The sequence below is a fragment of the Solea senegalensis genome, linkage group LG21 (genome assembly GCF_019176455.1).
Source record: "Solea senegalensis isolate Sse05_10M linkage group LG21, IFAPA_SoseM_1, whole genome shotgun sequence".
Taxonomy (NCBI): domain Eukaryota; kingdom Metazoa; phylum Chordata; class Actinopteri; order Pleuronectiformes; family Soleidae; genus Solea; species Solea senegalensis.
Window position 1 is genome coordinate 8,879,668 of NC_058040.1, and position 21,673 is coordinate 8,901,340.

A 21,673-nucleotide genomic window follows, 5' to 3' on the forward strand; every position below is an offset into this window, starting at 1 on the left:
ATCTCATATTAGGCAGAAAAAGCACATTAGATGGAACAACTCGATGCAGAAGAAGGGAATGTGATTGTTGGTTGGTATACATTGAACTTTGCTTATATATTGTTATATAATGATGTAGGAAAACCTGTCTGGCACAAAAAATGCAAACTTATTTTTTCTAACTTTTATTGGCCAAATAACCAGCTAACCATTACCAGTCATTAGACAGAACAGAAATGGGAACATTAGGTTTCTGCAAATGTCACTAAACTAAACAGAGTTTCATAACAACTAGGGATGCACTTTTTGTCTGACTGAGTACAACTGTAATTACTTTTATGGCAAATTTGAGTGCTTGCTGATACTAAGTACTGAAGTACTTACAGCAAAAAAAAAATCTTTTGAAAACAAATTCTGCTTGCTCCACTTTGATTAATGCACAAAAGACAAAGTAAGATACTGTTGCTGCTGTTTAAACATTTACAGCCTCCTCTGAAAGTATTGGAAGAGTGAGGCCAATCCCTTTACTTTTGTTGTACACTTAAAACATTAGAGTTAAGTAGACAAGATATCACTATTTCAGCTCTTATTTCCAGGTATTTACATCGAGATGTTAAACAACTTAGTAGATGGCCTTGTTTGTAATGGAGCACCAATTTGTTTCGGTGAGCAAAGTTATAGGAACAGACTTGAATTAGATTTAAATGAGTAGTATTTGGCAAAGTCGTGTTGGTTCTTTAGTTGTTTGACCAAATTACTTGTGTTCTCTCGGCAGTCTAGTACAGCACAGGTTGCCGTCTGCTCTACTTTTGACATCATCGCTTATCTTTAAGTATTTCCAAACTGCTGACATTGCGACACATGCACTTATTGCCGCATACCCGATAATCTCTGCATAAATAGCTGTTTGCAAAATACCTTCTTTTTTTAGCAACTCCAACACACACCATAATTGCAGATAGTGTATTAGGTCATTTTAATTTTCTAACTTGTAGGTAGTGACAGACACAAAAATGCATCCCCATGAAACTTTTAATCTATAAGTTGTTACTGCTGTGCCAGACACAATTTTTCACTGTCTCGTGTTGTCGGTCAGCTCACATTAGTCATTTCTTTATCTGTGCGCTCTGTTTGTTTGCTTCCCTTTGCAGTCCTTTTTTGTGCAAAGTTCACAAAACACGTAAGGCAACCGTTGTTTATTTATTGTCTCTTTTTTAATTTTTCACCCTGTTGGGTGTTCTTCCTCAATCTGGTGGTGATTATGAGGAGCAAAACACTTCTGAGACCTAGTCACAGGAGGGGGCAATACAAAGCCTGCTTGAATCTATTACCTCCATAAAATTAATAATCCATAAGATGGTTTGAAGAGCTTTAGAGAATTCTATTAGAACTTTTAAAGATGGAATAAGCACTGCTGCCAGTGGCTTTGTTGAGCAAAAATAGTCTTTTAGCCTAATGTAAATCAAGTCATCTGAGAGAGAACTAGCCTTTTGGACCTCCTCTACACTTTGATCAATCTCACAGAAGTTCAGTGAGCGAGTGACTGTTGTCTTTGATGGAATGGTTGCTAACCTAAAAAAAAGCAATGATTCAAAGCGATTTGAACAATAAATACATGCGAACATGTCAATATTGGCAGAGCATTTAGATCCGGAGAGGTTGCCTCAGGTCATCCGTTGTGTATGAAATGCATGTATATCTGTTCTGCTTACTTGGTGAAAGGGGCTCAGGACCAAGAGTCTCCATCCCAAAAAGTATAGTAAACACTGAGAAAGGCATTAAGCCCATCTGCTCCACATCACTGTCTCTGTGTTTCTCAGTAGAGCAGTGTTTAGATCTCGTGTCAACAGGTGACATTCCTGCGCTGCTCACAGGAAGTGATTTGCTCTATGTTCGGACAGATGAACAGCAACATCAACATTGTGCTAAAGCAAAGTAAAGGCTGCAAACTTGTTGGAGAATGATTGAAAACACAAAGGAGAGCCCACGGAAATGTTTCGGAGGTGAATTCTACTGCTCAAAAAAACCGTGTTGCTTAGCAGTTTGACAGGATAAAAGCTTCTTTCCCTGACCTGCCCCTGTGCTGCCACTGCACACACACACACACACACACACAAATGCTCCCTCAGTCAGTTCTCGTGGTAACGCTTGAAAAAGCCAGTGTTCAGATGAAGGACACAGCATACAATTAATGTTACATAATTTCCAAACCGAAGCAGAATAATAAAAACAACAACAGCCAAAGGTACGCACTGCAGCTTAGAGACACTGTGATATAACTGAATCTCAAATGTTCAGGTCGGTGAGTTGTGTGATTCATTGCTCACTTTCATTTTAAGTAAGAGCGCCGCCATTGTGCAAGGTGATGATGATTATTGCTGCAGCCTCAAAAGACTGGGTTCCAGGCATGTTGCGAGGTCTTTTACAAAGTCTCATTTAATGGCATAAAGTTTTACAGCATATTTAATGGAGTGGAAATAAGAGGGAAAGGCTTTTTGATGACAAAATAGATTTAAAACATATTAAGCGGAGAATTGCCCCTCTCAGTCATCTTATTGGGCCTGAAGAGAAAAACCAGATACATTACACTGTGTGGGAGAGTCAGAAAAGATACATATACGTGCCAGAAGAGATAGATATAGTTTATAGAAAGAATGGAGTTGGTCGTCTGATTGAGCATTACAAAGTGGTATGGGGTTTGGAGGGAGTTCACAAATGGAATTTGACTTGGGTTCTGTGTCATGCATTGAACATTGTACAGACTTACATCCTGTCTTCTCGTAGGACAATTAGTAGATGGTTTCTCAAGTGAAAGACGATAGTGGACATGAGATCTCTCAACACAGTCTCCTTATCTGCTCTCGAGTGTTTAGAACAGATTTCTCCTGTAAACACAGAGGAAGAGGGGGACATCTTCATCCCATGCCAAACTGCTCAGTCAAGTGTCCCCATTTGTCCTTCAAATTTTCACCTCCTACCCCATTTCTTTGTTTTCATACTGATTTAAAACCTGCCAGTGGAGAATTTTAGAGGAGCATCAAGGGGCGACACAGGCGGAGGAGGAGAATTCATGGGAGGAGCTGCTTGTACACAGGTCACTGATGTCACACACTGGCTTGGGTAGTCAGGGTCTTGGCATGGGGCCGAGACTAGACCAACGGAGCCGAGACTAGACCAACGGAGCCAATTCAAGTAAAGGGAGAGAAAAGAATAACTGGAAACGGCATCAGCAAAGGCCCTTCAAAAAGTGCGGCAAAGAAAAAAATAAGAAGCCCAAAAAGGAAAACAATTGTATCTCGAAAGGACAGGAACAAAAGTAGAAAAGGTGAGCGATCATGGTCAGGAGTCTACGGTCGTGATTCAGAGTTCAAAAATTAAAGAATGGAAGTCAGAAAAAGACGTAGGAAGGGAAACTACAGAGACAGACCGTCAAGTTCATTAGAAGATTATTTAAGGAGAGTAACCACCGAGTTGTCTCTGTATGAAACACAATGAAGTCAGGAGGAAATGCCATTCATTCATTTACTGTATGTGACATGATTCAGGTGAAAACAAAGCGGTATTTCAGGGACGAAGTCTGGGACAGTGACACAGTCTCTTACATTCATTCAGGGCAACCAAGTGCATTCTTTATTTGAAACAAGTGGAGTTAAGAGAGCAACTATCTAATAGTGTGATTACATTGGATTCCTGTCACCACCTACAGCATTATCTCACATTTACATTCTTCTCCCAGTGTCAGTCCATTTGTCTACACCTTCCCCCCCACAAGAAATGTCTCTTTTCATGTCTATTTATGGTGTTATTTACAACCCGTCTCTCTTTACAAGTCATACTGTGATGTTGTTTCTGAAAGTTTTCACAGCGCAGGCCCGAGCTCATTACAATTAAGCATCTAGTGCAAAGCCCCTGCAAACACCAGGTAGCCAGTAAATGAATTCACACCTTGCTCATTGTCTCCACAACATGAGTCTTGTGCTCTGAAAAAGCTCTATCTTTAAATAAACTAGAGAAGGAATAGAGTATTTTATTTGTACAAAGAAATAAGCATGACTGATGTACACAGAAATTGGTATATATGAATATTCTGAGCTTTTTCTTATATTAATGCTCTTCACTTCTAATGCGTCCGACTGTAAAAATTGATTATCTAAGGACTATTACAGCAAGTAAAGTTAAGTAGAAATTCCTTTTTTTTTCCTCTGAAAAAAGGTCTACTCGCCACCACTGATATTCACAAAGCTAAAGCAGCTCTACCCATTATGCACATGTAGAACATGGTAATGAAGGCTGAATAAGAGGGTGGATGCAGTGGCAATTAGGCAATCTGTTGACCTCAGCTGAAATATTGTTAATGAGGTATTACATTATGTGTTAAATGATGTTAATTAGGTTTTATGTACAGTGTGGTGAGTACAATGGGAATACATGATTTGCAAATTATAAAAAATTCATAAAATGGCAAATAATCTGAAATCTCTCCATTAGGGACACGAGGCTTCTCCTCATTCCTATTGTTAGTGTTCTGTTAATGTTATAGGTACTGTACTGTATTGTACTGTTGTCACTCTCTGTTGTCATCTCTTTAGAGTATTTTAAGACCCTGCTACAATATACAGCTTAAATTAGAAAATTCAGCTCGTTGCACATCAGCCATATAATTAATTGTGATAGATTTTGATTTACTTTTGACTTGTTTTGTGCGACACAGAGACATTATAATAATAGCACCATGTTGCATTATTTCATTAATGTCCCTGTCAAACTGGAGACGGGTAGAAAAACAGCTTCCAGTCTGCCTATTGACGAGCCCGCCTCAAATGACTGGCATTGCTTTTTCTGGAAAGATGCATGTGTTGACATCTCGTAGTCGCAAAAACAAGGATAATTGTCACATCCCAGACTGATTTTTGAAACCAGGTAGAAAAGGAATCAGGCTTGTACAGAATTAAACCGCAATTGGAACTATTTTTAAACTTGGTGCTGCAAGCAAAATGTGTCTCTACCGCATCAACTTGAGGTCTCTTCATTTAGTGGCACTCAGTGACAGACCGGCAAACTGGGAAATAACCACGTCCCCTGTCGAAGCAACGATGATGGTGGATAATGGCACAAAAAAGGACATAATAATAACTGTCATTTTATTTCACTGCGTAATTGTTTGTGATATGTCATAGAGTTAAAAAAACACACACATTCATAAGCTTAAATCTGTTAAAGTCATGAGGTTTAATTTTCTAATCATATTGCACTTTGATGGAGACTGTCACGAGGGTTCTTCTTCACATCACTCCATTACCAGATATTTCACTGTCTACATTTGTAAGGATTTTTCATAGCAGTTGACAAGGACGCACGGATAAAGAAATGTGCCGGATGATGGTAGAGTTATCACTTATAGAAGCCAAAAGGTTCAAAGTCAAAAACTTTATAGACTTGATGCTTCTGGCTTCTATCAATAATAGTGTTGTCATCATGAATAACTCTCCAATGTGGGTGGAGTCATAGTGTGAGAAAAAGAGAACGCAAGTGGCACGATTTACACCTGGAGTTTTACATCAATGCCAAACTTTTGATAACAAAGAAACTATGATATACACACTTGTGGTTTTTTTTTTTTAAATAATAATGAAAACTTTAGGCTCTATTCATATCATCTTTGTGCACATGTGAGGAAATATTTCAAGTAACAAATGTCTTTTTTTTTCTTTCAGGTTCAGAAGATAATCCCTCTTCATATGCCAAACGCTAAGCCAATGAACCTCATTCTTACGTCGCCAGACGTAGTTTATGTTTTCTTCAACATCAGCGCAGATGTAAACATTTATGTAAGTGACACCTCGTTGTTTCTCTGTATTATCTTTCAGGTTCTGGGGTGTTGGATGGGTATTCACTGAGAAAGTCATTTTAAATTTAACCATTAAATACACCTCATATTTCAATCGTTTTTACTTGATTACTCCCATAGCTTGTATACAAAATATGGAGTCTTCTGGTTTCCTCTGTGAAGTCAATTAGGAAGTAAGAATATACTGAACAGCTGCTTTGGGAAAATATTTATTTCTTAACAATTATTCTACTTCTCAATTACAGTTTAATGATATTTCGGGTAATTATTTTCCTGAAGAGTTAATGTGCTCAATCACTAGTTTTGGGTCTTCTTCAATAAAACAAGTTGACACCTGTTTGATTGACAGCTGCTATGGTCCAATAGGGGCGTGGCTGCAGGTGACGTCTGGCAACTACATCAAATTGCAAATCTGGAAGCTTCAAAACTGGAATTCAGATTCTTATGATTACAATGGTATACAAGGCCCTTGAACAGGCACTAAGTAATCATGAACAATGAACAGGTTAACGGGGTGAAGTTTTAATCGGTTATTATTTTCAGTGAAGTTTAATTTTTAGATTTCTCCAGATGTAGTTGCTCAGGACAAATTTCTCCTGAGGGGGCCAATAAAGGCAGATTTTTCCCCCACTTATAGCTGTAGCTGCTGTGTTGTGCCAGCTGTTTGCATACAGTCAAATTGCCACAGCTGTGCAGCTCTCCAAGCCTGTTTAGAGACACAATGAACCATACTGCTTTCCCATAGATATTGGATGCTGTGTAGCGGCGGTTTTTGTGTGTGTTCTTTTATTATCCATACTATAAAATCAGTAATAGAAGTTTCAGCCAGCAACGAGACGGGCGGATGGCATCGCCTGTTAAAATTAATGTCCCTGTGAGATTGGAGATTCTCACTTTTACACACTGTTTTCAGAGTATATCTGAATTTCAATCTGTGGGGCTTGGAACGTAACTTTTCCTGAGAGTGTCTAATTAAATAAAGAAATAATACACAATGCACCAAGTGTTGCAGTTGCAGTTGCAGTCAGTTTAATTGTTGCGGCGTCTCAAACTTTTTATGTGTGATAGCGTTGTCAATGGACCAATTTCAAGATTCAAACTTGAACACAAACCTTTTGTTACAGAGACGAACCACTGACTCAGATTTGACTTAGATTCTCATTAGAACATGTCAGGATCTTCTACAATCAAACTAAACTGCCTGTCTCAAAAAAGGAAACTATTCTAAATGTGATTGTGTGACCTAATACATCAAACAGACTGCAGCTGTCTAATACAAAGTGTTTTATGATGACATATTTAAATCTGATTTGTTTCATTTTGATCACCAATTCTTATAACGTTTATATAACTTAATTTATGAAAGCCATTAAGGTGTTAATGGACTTCCACATAATACCCATGAAGTGTGCAGTTTGAGCCATTCCAGATGTTTCCAGTGTCCAGCTTTGATTGTGATTGTCTGTGTGTTTTTCTTACCTTGTGTACACTGGTGCCATCTCATATGTGATACATTAGTGAAACCATCAAAGTCAGCACTATCTCCTTTTATTTCTTTCCACAAACTTACTTTATCTCTGGAACTTTTAACACTTGACAGTTGTTTGCCAAAAAAGGTCACGTTTAATACATTGCATCTCTCACAATGTTCTAGATTTTTGTTCTTGTTCATCATCATCACAAGCTTTCCTCTCCAACATGATTGCGCTATTGAAACCCTTAAGATCCTTCCTTTTTACTACTTCAACACAAACATTTCACATTTTGACAAAAAAACAATTAAAATTGCTCTGTAGTGTGGTAGCAGTAGTGTAAGACTAAGTATACAAGCAAGTTTATATAAAAATACATAAATAAAATAAAGTAACAGCTGAAGAATCACAGCAATGAAATGTTTACAGCCATCAATTAAAGATATGCTGACAGGAGTGCGACACTCCATCCTGTATCATGTCCTGTCGAGAGCCCGGGCGACGTTGCCTGTAACCACAGGATGTTTTCATGGGATGAGCAGTATCGCTGGGGGATAATACTGTTTTACTACAGATTGTGGGCGGGGGGGGGTGGCGGCAAGCATCTGCTCTGCATCTCAGAAAGTTCGTCACCAGCTCTGACAGCTCAGCTCTCTGTTACTTTCGTTAGGCTCCCACTGCTGACCGCGATAGCCATGAAAATGTTGTCTTCTTGCTCTCTTCAGTTTATCATATAAACACTTTGTTAGCCAGAACAGCAGCAGCGACATACACGAGATGGGAAAGATGCATCATCAGAGGCATTTTCCACAAGGAATTCACCTCTGCTCTAATCATCCAAATGATTACCACGGTTATTCCGCTATTATCTTCTGCCTATCCTGCTTTTATTATTATTTTGATCCAGTGTCAATCAAATATTCACGTGTAAAGACCAATGACTCGCTTAGGCTTACTTGTATTGTACCTTTTTTTCACTTTATTAAGCAAGGGCAAAACACATTTAAACACACAAGACAGGTCAGGAGAGTAATTTTCCATCATGTAAATGCGCACTGATGAAACACTACCAGGATGAATAATTGTTCTTTCTGAAATTGCTCATCCGCACCACTTCCCACTTTAGTTCTACCGACAAAGAAGGCTGAGTTTGTTTAGTTTTAGTTCAGTTTGTTGAGTCAGAATCCAGTAATTATGTGTTACATTGTCTGCATGTAGCCCAAAATGGAGCACACAAAGAAAAAGAAACACATCGGTATTTTATATGCAGCTCAGGTCTTCTTCTTCAAATTTCCACTTGAAAAAAGAGATTCATGAAAAATATGTTTTTGGTTGCTAATTAATTTCACCTTTTATTTAACCAGAAATAAAACTAAAACTCTTCTTTTCATTGTTTTATTTTAAAAGCCAAGCCCTCACCAAAAGTAAGCCTTTTTCAAGTGTCTGTTTATAGAATGAAGAGATCACACTTGAACAAGTCTTTATTTTACTCTTTAGTCTGCAAAAGAAGAGAAGAACAAATCAGAGTAGACTGAAGTCCATTGACCAAGAAATATAAATGTTTTTGCTATTAACTGTGTACTTAAAAATACCCCAATGTGACTAATGGGTGTTGAAATCTACCATAAACAGACATTACTCCTCTATTTCTATAATGCCTTCCTTTGCCTTCTTATCCACGCTGAGCTTTATGTAAACTCCATTATTTCCCATTGGTCCAGACGAGGAAACGGCAGTGTCTAGTCGATGGAATAGATGTATATATTTATACCATGTATGGAGCCAGATTTCAGCCGACAGTGGTGACGCACAAAGCTAAAAAAGGTCCCATTTCCTGGCCCCACTCAGGAAGCAAAGGAAAGACCTTGGCTCCAACAGGGTTGTGCAACTGGGCTCGTGGACACTTAACCATAATAAACATTTCTTTTTAACAGGACCCTGCAAAGAGAATGGAGGGAGAGTTGGGTGGAGGTTTAGAAAAAGTAAAAAGAGGAAAATAAGAGGGATAGATAAACAATGTGAGCAGATATGAGGCATATATTTGTGTAAAATTGACTCTTTGATGATTCTACCAATGGGGAACAGACTCTGTTTTTCTTTTTCATCAATTTGCCTTTCGTTAAAATCAAGTGGAATGACATGGGCTCTGCTTCTTTTCTTTTTTTTTTGAACAGCTGAACAGTAACTCCACAATCACTGCTTATAGTAATGAACACAAAAACAACATTTACAAGCAAGATATCCCCACTCAAAACGAGGACCTGGTCGAGTGGGCGACACGGAAGTTTGGCGGCGTGACCTCGTTCACAACAGTCCAAAATCTAATACAAATGTCCACAACCGGAACAGCAGGTGAGAATTATATGTACAACCTGGCAAATATTTAATAGAGTTAATAGAGTTCCTCCATCTTAACTACCTGTGGGGCAGTTTTGTCAGTTTGGAGGGAGTCATTTGCACAATCTGCAAAATCAGTATAAACCAGTCAGATCTTATCAACAGTGTAAAGGGTTTAGTGTTTGAGATATGCCAACATTGTCACACATTACCCAGAACATGCTGTGTGTGATGTTGTTAGGTGTCAAACTATAGTTTATGTCATAGAGCTCCAGCTTACATAACTCAACAGCAAGCCTGCAGTACAGTAAACAAGGACGGATGTGGTGTTGTTTCCAAAGCTCTTGATAAAATCAATCACCAAACTTCTCTTTTCTTATGTGTTCATGGACGCACTCTCTGACGAATTTCCCTGAGGAAACGTGTGCCGAAATGAGACCAACATTGCTTCAAAAATAACCTTTTAAGTCCCTGAATGTTAAGCCATGTGTTTGTGATCTCCAAAAGGGCACTTGCAATGAATTGCTTCTTCACGTGCATTTCAACAACAAGAGATGCACACAAAGGAAAGATAAATCGAAATAAAAAGCCAGAAAACCCATGAAGCTGCATTGCAGACACCTGGCTTAATTTTAAAGTCTATCTTCATCTTGTCCTCAGGGAACACAAACTACTGCAGCATGCAAACATTTCTTTTCTTGCATGACTATTCCAGAAATGCCCGGGGAAACTTTATAAATCCTTTATCATGTACAGCAGTGACCCAAACAACAGCACAGGCACTGACAGTGACAAAGCGAGACTCCCGAACTAAACTTGCACGTTTGAAATCCATGGACATGTTTGCAACAGGTAAAATCGCATGTGATCAGTGCTCATCCTCATCTTTGTGAAAGCTCAAAAGTCACAGTGCTGACACAACATTGCAAAGGGCGAAACACTTGGAGAAAGAAGTCAGCGACAAATGGTTGACAATGCTGAAGACGGAGGCACAGAAACAACAGATATTGAGAGTGACTGTTCACTGTCGAGTGAAGCCTGGATATAAGGATATAACTGGCGGCGTTTGCCAGCAGCAGTAGCGGCAGGATGCTGCATGCAGGCGCAATTATTTCTAAGCAAAGCCTCCGGAAGTGGTTTGAGCCAAAACTGAGCTCTGACATGGATAGAGATAGATGTAAACAGTGATGATATGCTGGAATAGTGATTGCTGTATTAAGTCATAAACTGTTTTTTTGATTTCCTGTCCATCTCCAGGTCTGTTATAGGTACTTATCATTGACATCTGGCCACTCACAGTTGTTAAAATGACATGGAAAGCAGTGTTGCTGTACACTGCATCTCTCCCAGTGTCAGCGGGGATGGCCGGAGCACGCCATGTCCCCCTCAGGGGGTTAAGCAGTATAGATAATGGATGGGTGGAATTATTCTTTGTTGTCCAGCAACTCCTAGTTTTAGCGAGTGCTGTTTCTAGTGCACACAAATTTACTGAGAGAGAGTTTACATTGTTACATCATTGCATCTCCTGGCCTGTATGGGGTGAACTCATGTAGGCTTTGTTGTGGGAGTTTGAAAAGCGAGTGCAGTGATTACACAACAGTGTGTTGCCAATTGTAAGATTTGCAAAGTAGAAAATATGAAGCCTACATGTCCCTTATGGCTTGTTGAAATGTCTGTGTGATTTAAAATTCCTGAAATGTCTATTGTAGCCTGTTACTCAGAGTTAAACGTACCACTTTTATGTGTAGTTGAAGCAATTTCTTCATATTAAGGGTTTAGAACAGCGATTTTGAGCAGTGTTAAAACTGAGACTGAGAATTGTATTGTACCAGGAAACATTGGCTATCACCGTGATTGTTTGCACCGTACAAAATTCAAGTGTCCAATCCAGGTTTTCACAAATTTAGTTCAAATATTCTGTTGAATATTTCTCACGTCTCCATGTCCTCAACTACTGGTGTGATAAGGCTATATAAGGAGTTTGAACATTGCACCAGGTCCACTATACACCACTGCCACATACTAAAAGAGAAGTGCTGGTAATTGATTTTATTGAGAGATGTTGTTCTGTAATTATGCATATGACAATGTTTTCCACTGGAATGCCTTTTTGAGTCACAGCGTGAATGTTTGTGGTTTTGCAGGAACCACACCTGGCTCTCGCCATTGCACGCTTAGAAATGAAGACGCATTCGAGAAACACTTCATGGAGATTACAAATGGACCCTCTGCTACTTCATCCACGTCTTGCTCCCCTCAGCAGCAGGAGAACTCCAGTGATGAAGTGGAGCTTCACATCATAAACATCCCGGAGAATGCCCGCGTTTGGTAAACCTTGAGATTCGCAACACGAAGCATCGAGCCTATTGTTTTTCCATCCTTGTTGTAAAACCTTCCTGAAATCCATCTCTCCATTGTGCAGCGATGTGTCACTTCGCATGGATACAAAGATGATCAGGGTTTACTTGAGGGGCCCCCAGGGGACAGCATGGACCATTCTCAATGCACAGTACACCAGGTTTGCTGTAAGTGACACACACACTCTCTCACACACACCGGCCTTTACAGATAAGAGGTGTCGGAATAATGTCCCACTAGCACATTAGAGACAGGATTTATCAAGACAAACTACACTTTTCTCTGTGATCACATTGTTATCAATGGTGTGACATGGCTCATTTATAAACATCGTCGTATTGAGCGATGACTTATTTTCCTCAACTTTAAGCACATCTCTCTCTCTCTCTCCCTCTCTGTCTCTCTCTCTACAGTCTAACAATGACGTCCTGCTGCCCAGCTTCACTCGTGGAACACCATTACATACACTGAACAGTGACAATGCAACTGAGGTCCAGAACAAGGTTATGGAGATCTTTAATGTCACTACTTTCACTAGTTATACTGAACTCAGACCAGCGGACTCTTCAATCTTGCTGGTGCTTGTAAAAAAGGACAACCCTACAGGTGAGATGATAAAAAAAAACAAAAAAAAACATTTTAATACATAAATACAGCAGATGGTGTTTGGCAAGAAGACACAGCCCACATATAGCACAGTACGTTACATAAAACCAGCAGAAATGAGGATGGAGACTGTTTTAAGAAGAGTGAAAGTAATATGCACAATTATTTAATAAAGAAGTATTTTCTGTCTTTCCCCTCCCAGTAACGACAACACCACTGGCACCGTTCATTCCCATAACAACGACTGCTTCAAATCAGATGCTGTTGATGCAGTTGTACACGTCCCCAGATTTCCGCTCTCCCCTAGACCCCAACACCAAGGTACAGAGCGACAAGAGAATTTATGCCGAGGTAAGAGATCAACGACTGTGCATTTCATTCAAAATATGTCTATAATGACAATGTATATAATAATTGCTGCAATCAATGTTTACTGATGACATATCTATGGCGCAGAGGGTTTTTAATGCTCACATTGTGTAATGCTCCACCTCCCTCGGATAATTTGTAGAAAGATCATTTTTGTGCCTTTTCAACTTGTGATGTCTCCTCTGTCCCTTGCAGATTTCTGGTCACGCTTACGGGGGGATCAAGTTGACCATCAAAGTGACCAGTTGCTTTGTTTACTCTAAGCACTCGTCCTCTGTGGTAAAAGAGCTGCCCTTCATTCCAGAGACCTGTTCCCCCAACTCTTGTCCCAACAGCACCCGACTGAGCTTTTCACTAGATCAGCTGCAAGAGGTGACCTCCACCTCATGGGACCTGGAATGCTCAGTCAAACTATGCCACGGTGAGGTAGGAATTCACTGTGGACACTTTTTGGACGTCACATGAATAAAATCATGCACTGAACTGGGTAAAGCGATGTAGAAGTAGTGTACTCGGATGTTCTTTTGTGCGTGTAGATTATTTAAATTGCAGAGTTTTGTCAATAATTTGTTGATAGGTTGTTTTCATCTTGTCGTTGTTGTTCTTACCACCTCACCAGCAATGTGCAGATGCAGGAAGAGTGAATGGAAATCTGGAGGTCACCCAGCCGTGTCTGCAACCACCGAGTGAGTTCAGTTTAAACTCCAAAATATTGTTCACTTCACTTTCTTCAAATGCCCCTTTCAAGTAGCTGATGTTTTAATCCACACCTGGCCACTTTTATTTACTTGAATCTAACTAACAGAGCAGTAGAGCTTATAAAATGCTTATTACAACATAATTGTTTCAGCCCTCATTTTTTTTAACAATTATTTTTATATAGTTGTTGCATTGTTCTTCCATCCAGATGTTTTTGTTTTAACAAAAAACAGCTTCCAAATCTCTAAAATGCTCCACATTTTAGAGATTTGAGATCAATGTTTTGTATTTTATTCTCTAACAACAAGGTCTCTGAATTTTAAAAGAGAAAATATAATGTTACTCTTTTTCGCCTTGAGGATTTACTTCCTTGTCTGACGCTCAGTCAGTGCGTTGCTGCCTCTTGCTGTATTCTTCGTGTGTATTGTTTGAATGCACAGCAGACGCGGCGCGGGCGGTCGTCATAGCAGTGAACTCAGGATATGCAGTGAAGTCAGTAAGGGGTTGCGGGGCAGGGCCTCGTCCTTTAGGAAGGTCTGCAGGCTGACCTTGTGACCACAATCAGACGTAATGGCCCTCAGGGGAGGGAGGCGAAGTCCTCTTTGTTTCCAGGGGGTCTGACAGTGTTGCTCTCCAAACTCAGCCACTGTGCCTGGTGCTATTGTTGGACTGCTCAACACACTTCACTCAATCGAGGAAAGATGCATTTCTACAAAGAAAGAAATCTCCAGAGTGACGATCAGTGAAAATATTCAGTTTATAAGCAAAAGGATACTTGAAAGTAGAGGCTGTTAGATTGGAAGAACAACTCGAGTTTGTTCTTTGCAAAACAAATTAGTCCTGCTTGTTTTTAAGAGTCCTTTTATTCCGCATTCCATTCTAAAAGAGGAATGCAATGGCTGATGCAGCAGCGCTGCAGTGTTTTGTGGTGAGGACACCGACTAAGTACTCATCCATACTTTCCTTTGTCCTGTTTCTCTTGAACGTGTGTCATTAGAAATGTTTTTCTGGCAACGGATGAAATGGAGGAATTCAATGAGCCGTGAAGGAACGTGCCGGTTTAGTCGGTCTTTTTACATGACTCCATTCTTCAGCTGTGTCAGAGATACAAGGGTTATATCAGCAGACTGCATTCTGTCTTCCCTGGGCAGGACTGAGTGGTCCATTCAGCAATCCTTCCTGTTTGGTAGCTTTCATAAAGAGGGCTCCAGGGAGCCACAGCACAGGCCTTCTGCCTGTCTCCTCTGTACACCTGCACTGGAGCTTCTGCTTCCTGCTCCTGTTTATTCAGCTTTGCTGTCAAAGCCTCACTTATATAAACTAACACAGCAACTGACTGCAGTCAAAAAAAAAAAAAAAGGTCCCAAGAGAAAACCTGCTCACGCTGCTGTGATGTTTCTGGCTCATTCAGGGTCGAGGAATGTTCCTCACAAACAGATCAAAAAACCAAGGTTGATGCAGTCAGTTCAGACATCCACAAGATGTCACTATTTCAGTGCTCTAGGTTGTGTTTAATTCACTTGGTATTTGTCTTTGTTTGATCAACAAAAAAAAGAAGCATGATAATATTAAGTGTTATTTACTATGAATAACCAAATCATCCTATTTCAAAGAAGTAAATTAACCCAGTGAGGTTATATTGTACATTATTTGTACTTTTATTTATACACTTCACTGCAAATGTGTGTTTTATCAAGGCTCACAGCAGAGACAGCCGCACCACACAAGCCAGCCATTCAAATTGCACACGATGCACAGAGTGGTGGCAAGTTTCCTACAAAACAAACCCTCTGTCTTCTGTCCTTCATGTCCTGTCTTAAATGTACTTCAGGAAAGGGGAGCTGTGTTGTATGATGCCCAATATAGTTCTTAGCCTAGCACTTTCCACCAGGAGGCAGGAGGAAGCTGAGGCAGGTGAGAGAAACTCATGCAAAGGTGATGATTAGATTCTTTCAAATGTTGTGGGTACTTCTGGGATGATCTCTACAGGCACTAGGAGGAGGGGAAGAGGGAAAACTTATGCACACGAAATCTGACGTGGTTTTTTTTGTGTATGTGAAGACCCTCAAGGTAAAAATATTGGTACATGGTGACAGTATGGAAACAATTTAACAGCCAATTTAGAGAAAACACTTATGCGGCAAAGCTTGGATTAGACATTTTAGTCGCTTATCCCCCACACAACACGATTGATAGAATATGAATATGAAATCATTCTTCACAACATGAAAATTGGAAGCAGGGATCAATACGTGCACAGTGAGTGGTTTGTTTGTACAATCAGATGTCAGAGCGGTTTAAGGTGATGTCTCAGTGAAGGGAAAAACTGTCAAAGATCTATTGTACAGCCTTCTTGAAATATTGTCTGTCTCAAGGTGAGCTGTTCACGGCCTTGGTCGACCACAGTGAGTGGAGCAAAATTGTGGGGTGGCCTTGCCTGGCTAATACAGTATGTCTGTGCCACAGTATTGTATGTCAAAGGCTTGATCAAGTTTTAGTGTGCGTCTGTTCTTCCTCTTTTAGAGCTGCTTTGGGGGAAAGTGATTTTTTTTATTGCTGCTGGCTCCGAGTTTTATGTTTTCTATTAAGAGTGTTAGCAGAGAGGCATATTCTGCAGGGCAAGCCAACACACAGCTCGCCCAGAGAACATCACCAATGCATAACTTGATTGTAAATTGAAATTTGTATCATTAAATTAGGAAAACGGGAAATGATAGAGTGCAAATTTACTTTTTTATTTCTGCGAGGGTGAGGTCACCCTGCGAAAGTAATGACCGTTATATTTTCCGACATGGGCTCCACTCGGACTGTCATGGTAACAAGGGGATGGGAGGGTGGCAGTGTTAAAGGGCCATGTTGTAGCTTGTACAAGTCACATTTTTACATTAGAGTTAACATCTTAAACCATAAATCTTTTAACCATAAATGCTACTGTTGATTTCAGGATGTGCAGTAAGTAATGGGTCAGCAAGCATTTAAATGCTGGGTGGAAACTGTCCTTCACATCATTATTGTTAATTTTATTAAAACAATTTTGAAAGCAAGGAAAATATTTTGAGTATTTGAGTTTAACACAAATGTGCTTAATTGATCAAACCGTCTGTCGTAAAAACGAGAACATATAAATATATTAGAAGTCTTTCAAAAACTTGTTGAAAACTAAAACTAAAAATATTGTTATTTATTTGGCAAAATAACAAACTGAATTCACCTTTTCATACCCAAATTGGGCATCTCTGAGAAGTCAGAAATTAATCAAGCACAACATTCAACCACAAAAACAATTTTTTTCTGTTCAGGAATGTAAGTAAATAACTATAATTTGACATCTTAATCAAGAAATAATAATGTGCTTTTATATTGTTGTTCCTGTTTTTCCTTCTACACAATTATTTTAATAATTACAAATGCTGTTCATTTAGGGCAGCTGTGGCTTTGGGTGGTGTTCCAATAAATTTGTGAAGCACTGTGTATTTATAATGCAATCTGAGCTCTCTTACAAAGCAGTACATAAAACACAAAGATGAATCAGAATGTTGATTGACTGTGATTGACATTGTGTTGTGTTGCTGTTGTTTCAGTGAAGCTTGCATATACATTGTTCTTTTCCTATGTGTGTGTTCTAGCCCCACCGTGCTTTGATTTTGGCCTACCTGGTGTTCTTGGCATTGCATTTGGAGGATTCCTGATTGGAGTATTACTTATTGGAGCACTGTGGTTTATCAAAATAAAAACAGGTAACAGAATAACAATAACGTTCTTGTGTCTTTGATTGAATTCAACATTTTTATGTGGATTTTTAAAATTGCCTCATCCTGCTTAAATCAGGATACCCAACTGGATTAGACATGAGCTCAACAGCAGCAAGTCTTCCCGGTGAGGATTTTTACCACTTTTAATGTCTCATCATCAGTGCAATCCTTTTTCATTCAGTTCTCATAACATCTTCTTTCTCCTCTTTATGCAGGATGCCCCTGCTCTGGAGCCAAACGACAACCAGTTTCTAACAACCCGTCCCCCTCTGAGAACAGCAGTGCTAATGCAAGCATTGGAAGCACCCAGAGCACACCGACCAGCAGCATGGCATGAGACTAAGCTAATCGTCACCACCAACAGAGCCACCATCTCCCTCCAAAGTCATCTGTACGGGTTTTGTGCTTTTGTTTTCCCTGATAATGCTTAAAAAGCATCTCCCCTCTGTGCCCTCCTTAAATTCCCATTAGAAAAAGCACAACCCACCGGGCTGGGGGACAAATAACAGGAGTCTATTCTGTGGCTTCTGACGCTCACCTCTGCAGATTCTCTGTCAAGCTCGTAGACAGGAAGTTAAATAGGGCAAGAGGGAAAAAAAATTCTCCCAGCAACAGGAAAAACAAACCATATCCCCCAAGAGCTAACAGGAAATTCACTGCATTCCTTTAGATGAATTGTACTTGTGTGATGGCAGCACAATAATAGTTAGACAGGAGACAAACCAGTCAAAAGACTGACTTTGAAAAACAGATGAAAAGCTGTTTTGCATTCACATCTAAGCCACCGGAGTACAAAGGCCCTTTGGTTAGGTCAGTCCAAAAACGTTATCCGCAACACCTCGGGAACTGGAAAGCTCCAGATGTGAGGATTTCTCATACAATTAAAATGGTCACTTTGAGGGTTATTTGTCCTAATTGGAGTTCGAGGTCAAGGGTTAACAGCTACCTCCTATTGCGAAGAAGTCTGGTGCTAAGTTTAAACTTAAGACCAGATTTCTCTGTTGAATTTATCTTACTTTCTGACTCTTTCATGTTTTTTGTTTTTTTTTCTTTGCTGTAGGATCTTACAGCCGACCCACTGGGTCATTTGTAGCTAACAAAACAAAGTTATGGTTCCACTCTCATGCGATGCAAAAAAACTGAATCAGAGCTTTCACATTTATGTTCTAGTCCCATCCCACTGTTTGTTTGTTTTTTTTGTTATTAAGGTAAGAGCAACAATAAGAAACTATGTTCATGGGCCAAACATAGCAATCAACCATTAAGTAATGAGGAAGGAAATAATCACTTGTGTTATGTACAGCACCGCACAGATGTGTGGCTGCATTCAGAGCCGAGTAATGTTTCCATAAGTAGGAGTTGGCATCACAGTCGTGCACATCAGTTTTCAGGACTCAATCATTTACTCACTCATACTCGGTGATGCCTGCAGGGTGGAGTTCCCCTAAAATAGTCTATCTGGAGGCTGAATTCCAGTACTTTTCCTCTGAACACAGTGCATTCACATCAGAATTAGCAACAAGTCCATTACCACCACGTAAGAGTTTGTTGCGACAGCTTGAAATCAATGTTTCTAATAATACACACACACATACAATCATGCACAGCAGTTAAGTGCTTTCCGGCCAGTTCAAATACCAGCCTGCTGTTAATAATAATCCATCATTCCTTCCCCCCATAATATAAAGACTTTATGTCTTTGACATACAACCTGCTCACTCATGTTTAATGCCACTTTGACAAACATATGTAGAGCTGCCAACTTAATGTGACCAAAATATCATGGAACAATACAGGTTCAAATATTGTGCTGTAATATTTGATATCTTGTAATTAAATGTGTGGTATTTCAGGTAATTTGGCAAAAACAAAGTGCCTACATAGCGTTCGTCACCAGCTCTGGATCTTTGAACTCAGTCGTATAATCACCAGTAACACAAATATGAAACCACATCTTTCATGTCACCAAAGTGCTTTAACCCCGTGAAAACTACTTTAAAACTTCGGTTTTCCACCTCTCGCAGAGCATTTTGTTACGATGTGGAAACTGTCACTTGAGAGAGAGATGAGTTTGATGATATAAAATGATTAACTTACATCAGCTGCTGCAGTGCTAGCGCTAGACAGGGGCTGCATAGGCGCCGCATGGCGAGGACGTGCACGAGGGGCGAGAGTGGCGGTTGATCCGTGAAACCACCGTTTGTTTTTACTGTTCAAATGTAAAATGTGTTTTTATATCTATATATATATATATATATGTATATATGGATATATGTATATATATATATATATATATATATATATATATACATATATGGTTTTTTTTTTGTTGCCACAAACATTCACGTCACACGTTGAGCCTCAGTCAGTGTGTATCTAAAGTACATTACTTTGACACAAATGCCTTTTATATGCATAACATATACTACTCTAATTGATGCATATATATATATAATATATATATTCACATGACATACAGTTATTAACCTTCATAGTTGGATTATAAGGTAATTTATTCACCTTCGAACCTAATCTCTTCCAGACCGATGACATTTGTGAAATGTCTCCTCATTGTATGTATTCGAACTGTGTAAGCTTGTCCCCTCCCTCTTTCACTCGGTGTGTGTGTGTGTGCGTGCGCGCGTGCGTGTACATTTTTATGAACATGCCTGATTTTTCTTATTGTTTTTGTTCTGTCGAGAAAGAAACAAAGAGGGCCAGTACAAAATGCCACTTGAGTATTTGTGCAATATGATGAGGTTAACTTGTATGTAATGTCGATATGAAGTTTTGTAAGTCGCTGTATGATATCCTTACTTTGAGCCCTCTATTCTTAACATGCCTTAGTCTTTTATGTATTTAAAGAACTGGGACAAATTCCAATCGAAGCACTTATTAAATGCATTGAATTTGTTTTGTGTATTAATCATATTTTTTTTTATATCTGCATATTGGTATGTGTTTCAGTGTTACATGTTACAGTCTGTTACATTTGGTCTTGTTGGTTTTTACCACTATTTGATTTTTACCCTAACTGTAAAAAAAACAAAAACCCTTGCAGTCTTGAAAACAGATCGGCAAGATAATTCTGAGCGCAACTTCTCACCACAAAGTCAGTCAGTCATCATCTAACCGCTTTATCCTCCACCAGAGGGTCGCGGGGGGTGCTGTGCCAATCTCAGCTACATCGGGCGATAGGCGGGGTACACCCTGGACAGTTCGCCAGTCCATCGCAGGGCCACACACAGATAGAGACAAACAACCATTCACTCTCACACTCACTCCTACGGTCAATTTAGAGTGTCCAATTTACCTATTCCCCACATTGCATGTTTTTGGACTGTGGGAGGAAGCCGGAGTACCCGGAGAGAACCCACGCACACATGGGGAGGAAGGCCCTTGTTCCAACCGGGGCTCGAATCCGGGTCTTCTCGCTGCAAGGCGAGAGTGCTAACCACTATACCACCGTGTGGCCCTCACCACAAAGTATTATAGTTAAATGTGCTGCAATCCGCCATATTCTAGAGGTCAAATTACTCATGTTTTTTGTTTGTTAGGTAAACATTATATATCCGAATGTGAAATCAACAGGCTGACAGTTAATCCATTTGTTAACCCTACAAATGTATTCATTATCTCTGACCACAGCGTCCTCCTACTCAGACACTCAGACATTTAATGGACTATATGTGCGTCTGTGTATGCACGTATATGCGCCATATTCCCTGTATTTGAAAGTCTGTGTGTAGGTGTGCAACAGACGATACAGTATATATAATGGGTTATCTGATAGCCTCCATCCTCTGAAAAGTGTCTGTAATTCACACCACAAAGATATGTCAGAATGTCAGCTTTGATCGTATAAAATGCTGTTATCTCCGTGCCTTAACCCTTCTACCATTGAAAATGGGTCCAAACGTGTTCTGCGCCGAAAGTATTCCAACTGATGTTTTGTATTTTGTATGTTGTCCCTGAGGAAATACAGTATCAGTGTTGTCTGGATTTATCTTAATAAAGTGAATATGACAAAGTCTATTCTTTGTGCTTCCCCTGTGTCTTTGTTACAGCCTCGTCCTATATGGCGGAAATTCTCCGGAGCATATTGATAAAGGCAGTGACAGAGTGAAGGAAGAATGAGGATTATACTGTGTTTAATCTGTACCTGTGCTTGAGGGTTTGACAGAAATATTGTTGAGCACTCTGCAGTGACTGCAGGTAATGAAAATGCCCAATCGTTTGTCTCGTCTGCAACA

General features: G+C 39.7%; 1 protein-coding gene across 1 annotated transcript in view; it reads left to right on the plus strand.

The window, feature by feature from the left end:
- The window catches only part of eng (endoglin), a 37,674-nt gene extending 16,219 nt beyond the window's left edge, over window positions 1-21,455 (plus strand). Inside the window, exons 4-14 of the mRNA XM_044012086.1 lie at window positions 5,694-5,807; window positions 9,474-9,651; window positions 11,781-11,964; window positions 12,059-12,161; window positions 12,408-12,600; window positions 12,803-12,951; window positions 13,165-13,395; window positions 13,589-13,655; window positions 17,295-17,405; window positions 17,497-17,544; window positions 17,636-21,455. Coding sequence (XP_043868021.1) covers window positions 5,694-5,807; window positions 9,474-9,651; window positions 11,781-11,964; window positions 12,059-12,161; window positions 12,408-12,600; window positions 12,803-12,951; window positions 13,165-13,395; window positions 13,589-13,655; window positions 17,295-17,405; window positions 17,497-17,544; window positions 17,636-17,757 — 1,500 coding nt within the window. The 3' untranslated portion in view covers window positions 17,758-21,455. The remainder of the gene's footprint in view (window positions 1-5,693; window positions 5,808-9,473; window positions 9,652-11,780; window positions 11,965-12,058; window positions 12,162-12,407; window positions 12,601-12,802; window positions 12,952-13,164; window positions 13,396-13,588; window positions 13,656-17,294; window positions 17,406-17,496; window positions 17,545-17,635) is intronic.
- Window positions 21,456-21,673: the final 218 nt, after the last annotated feature.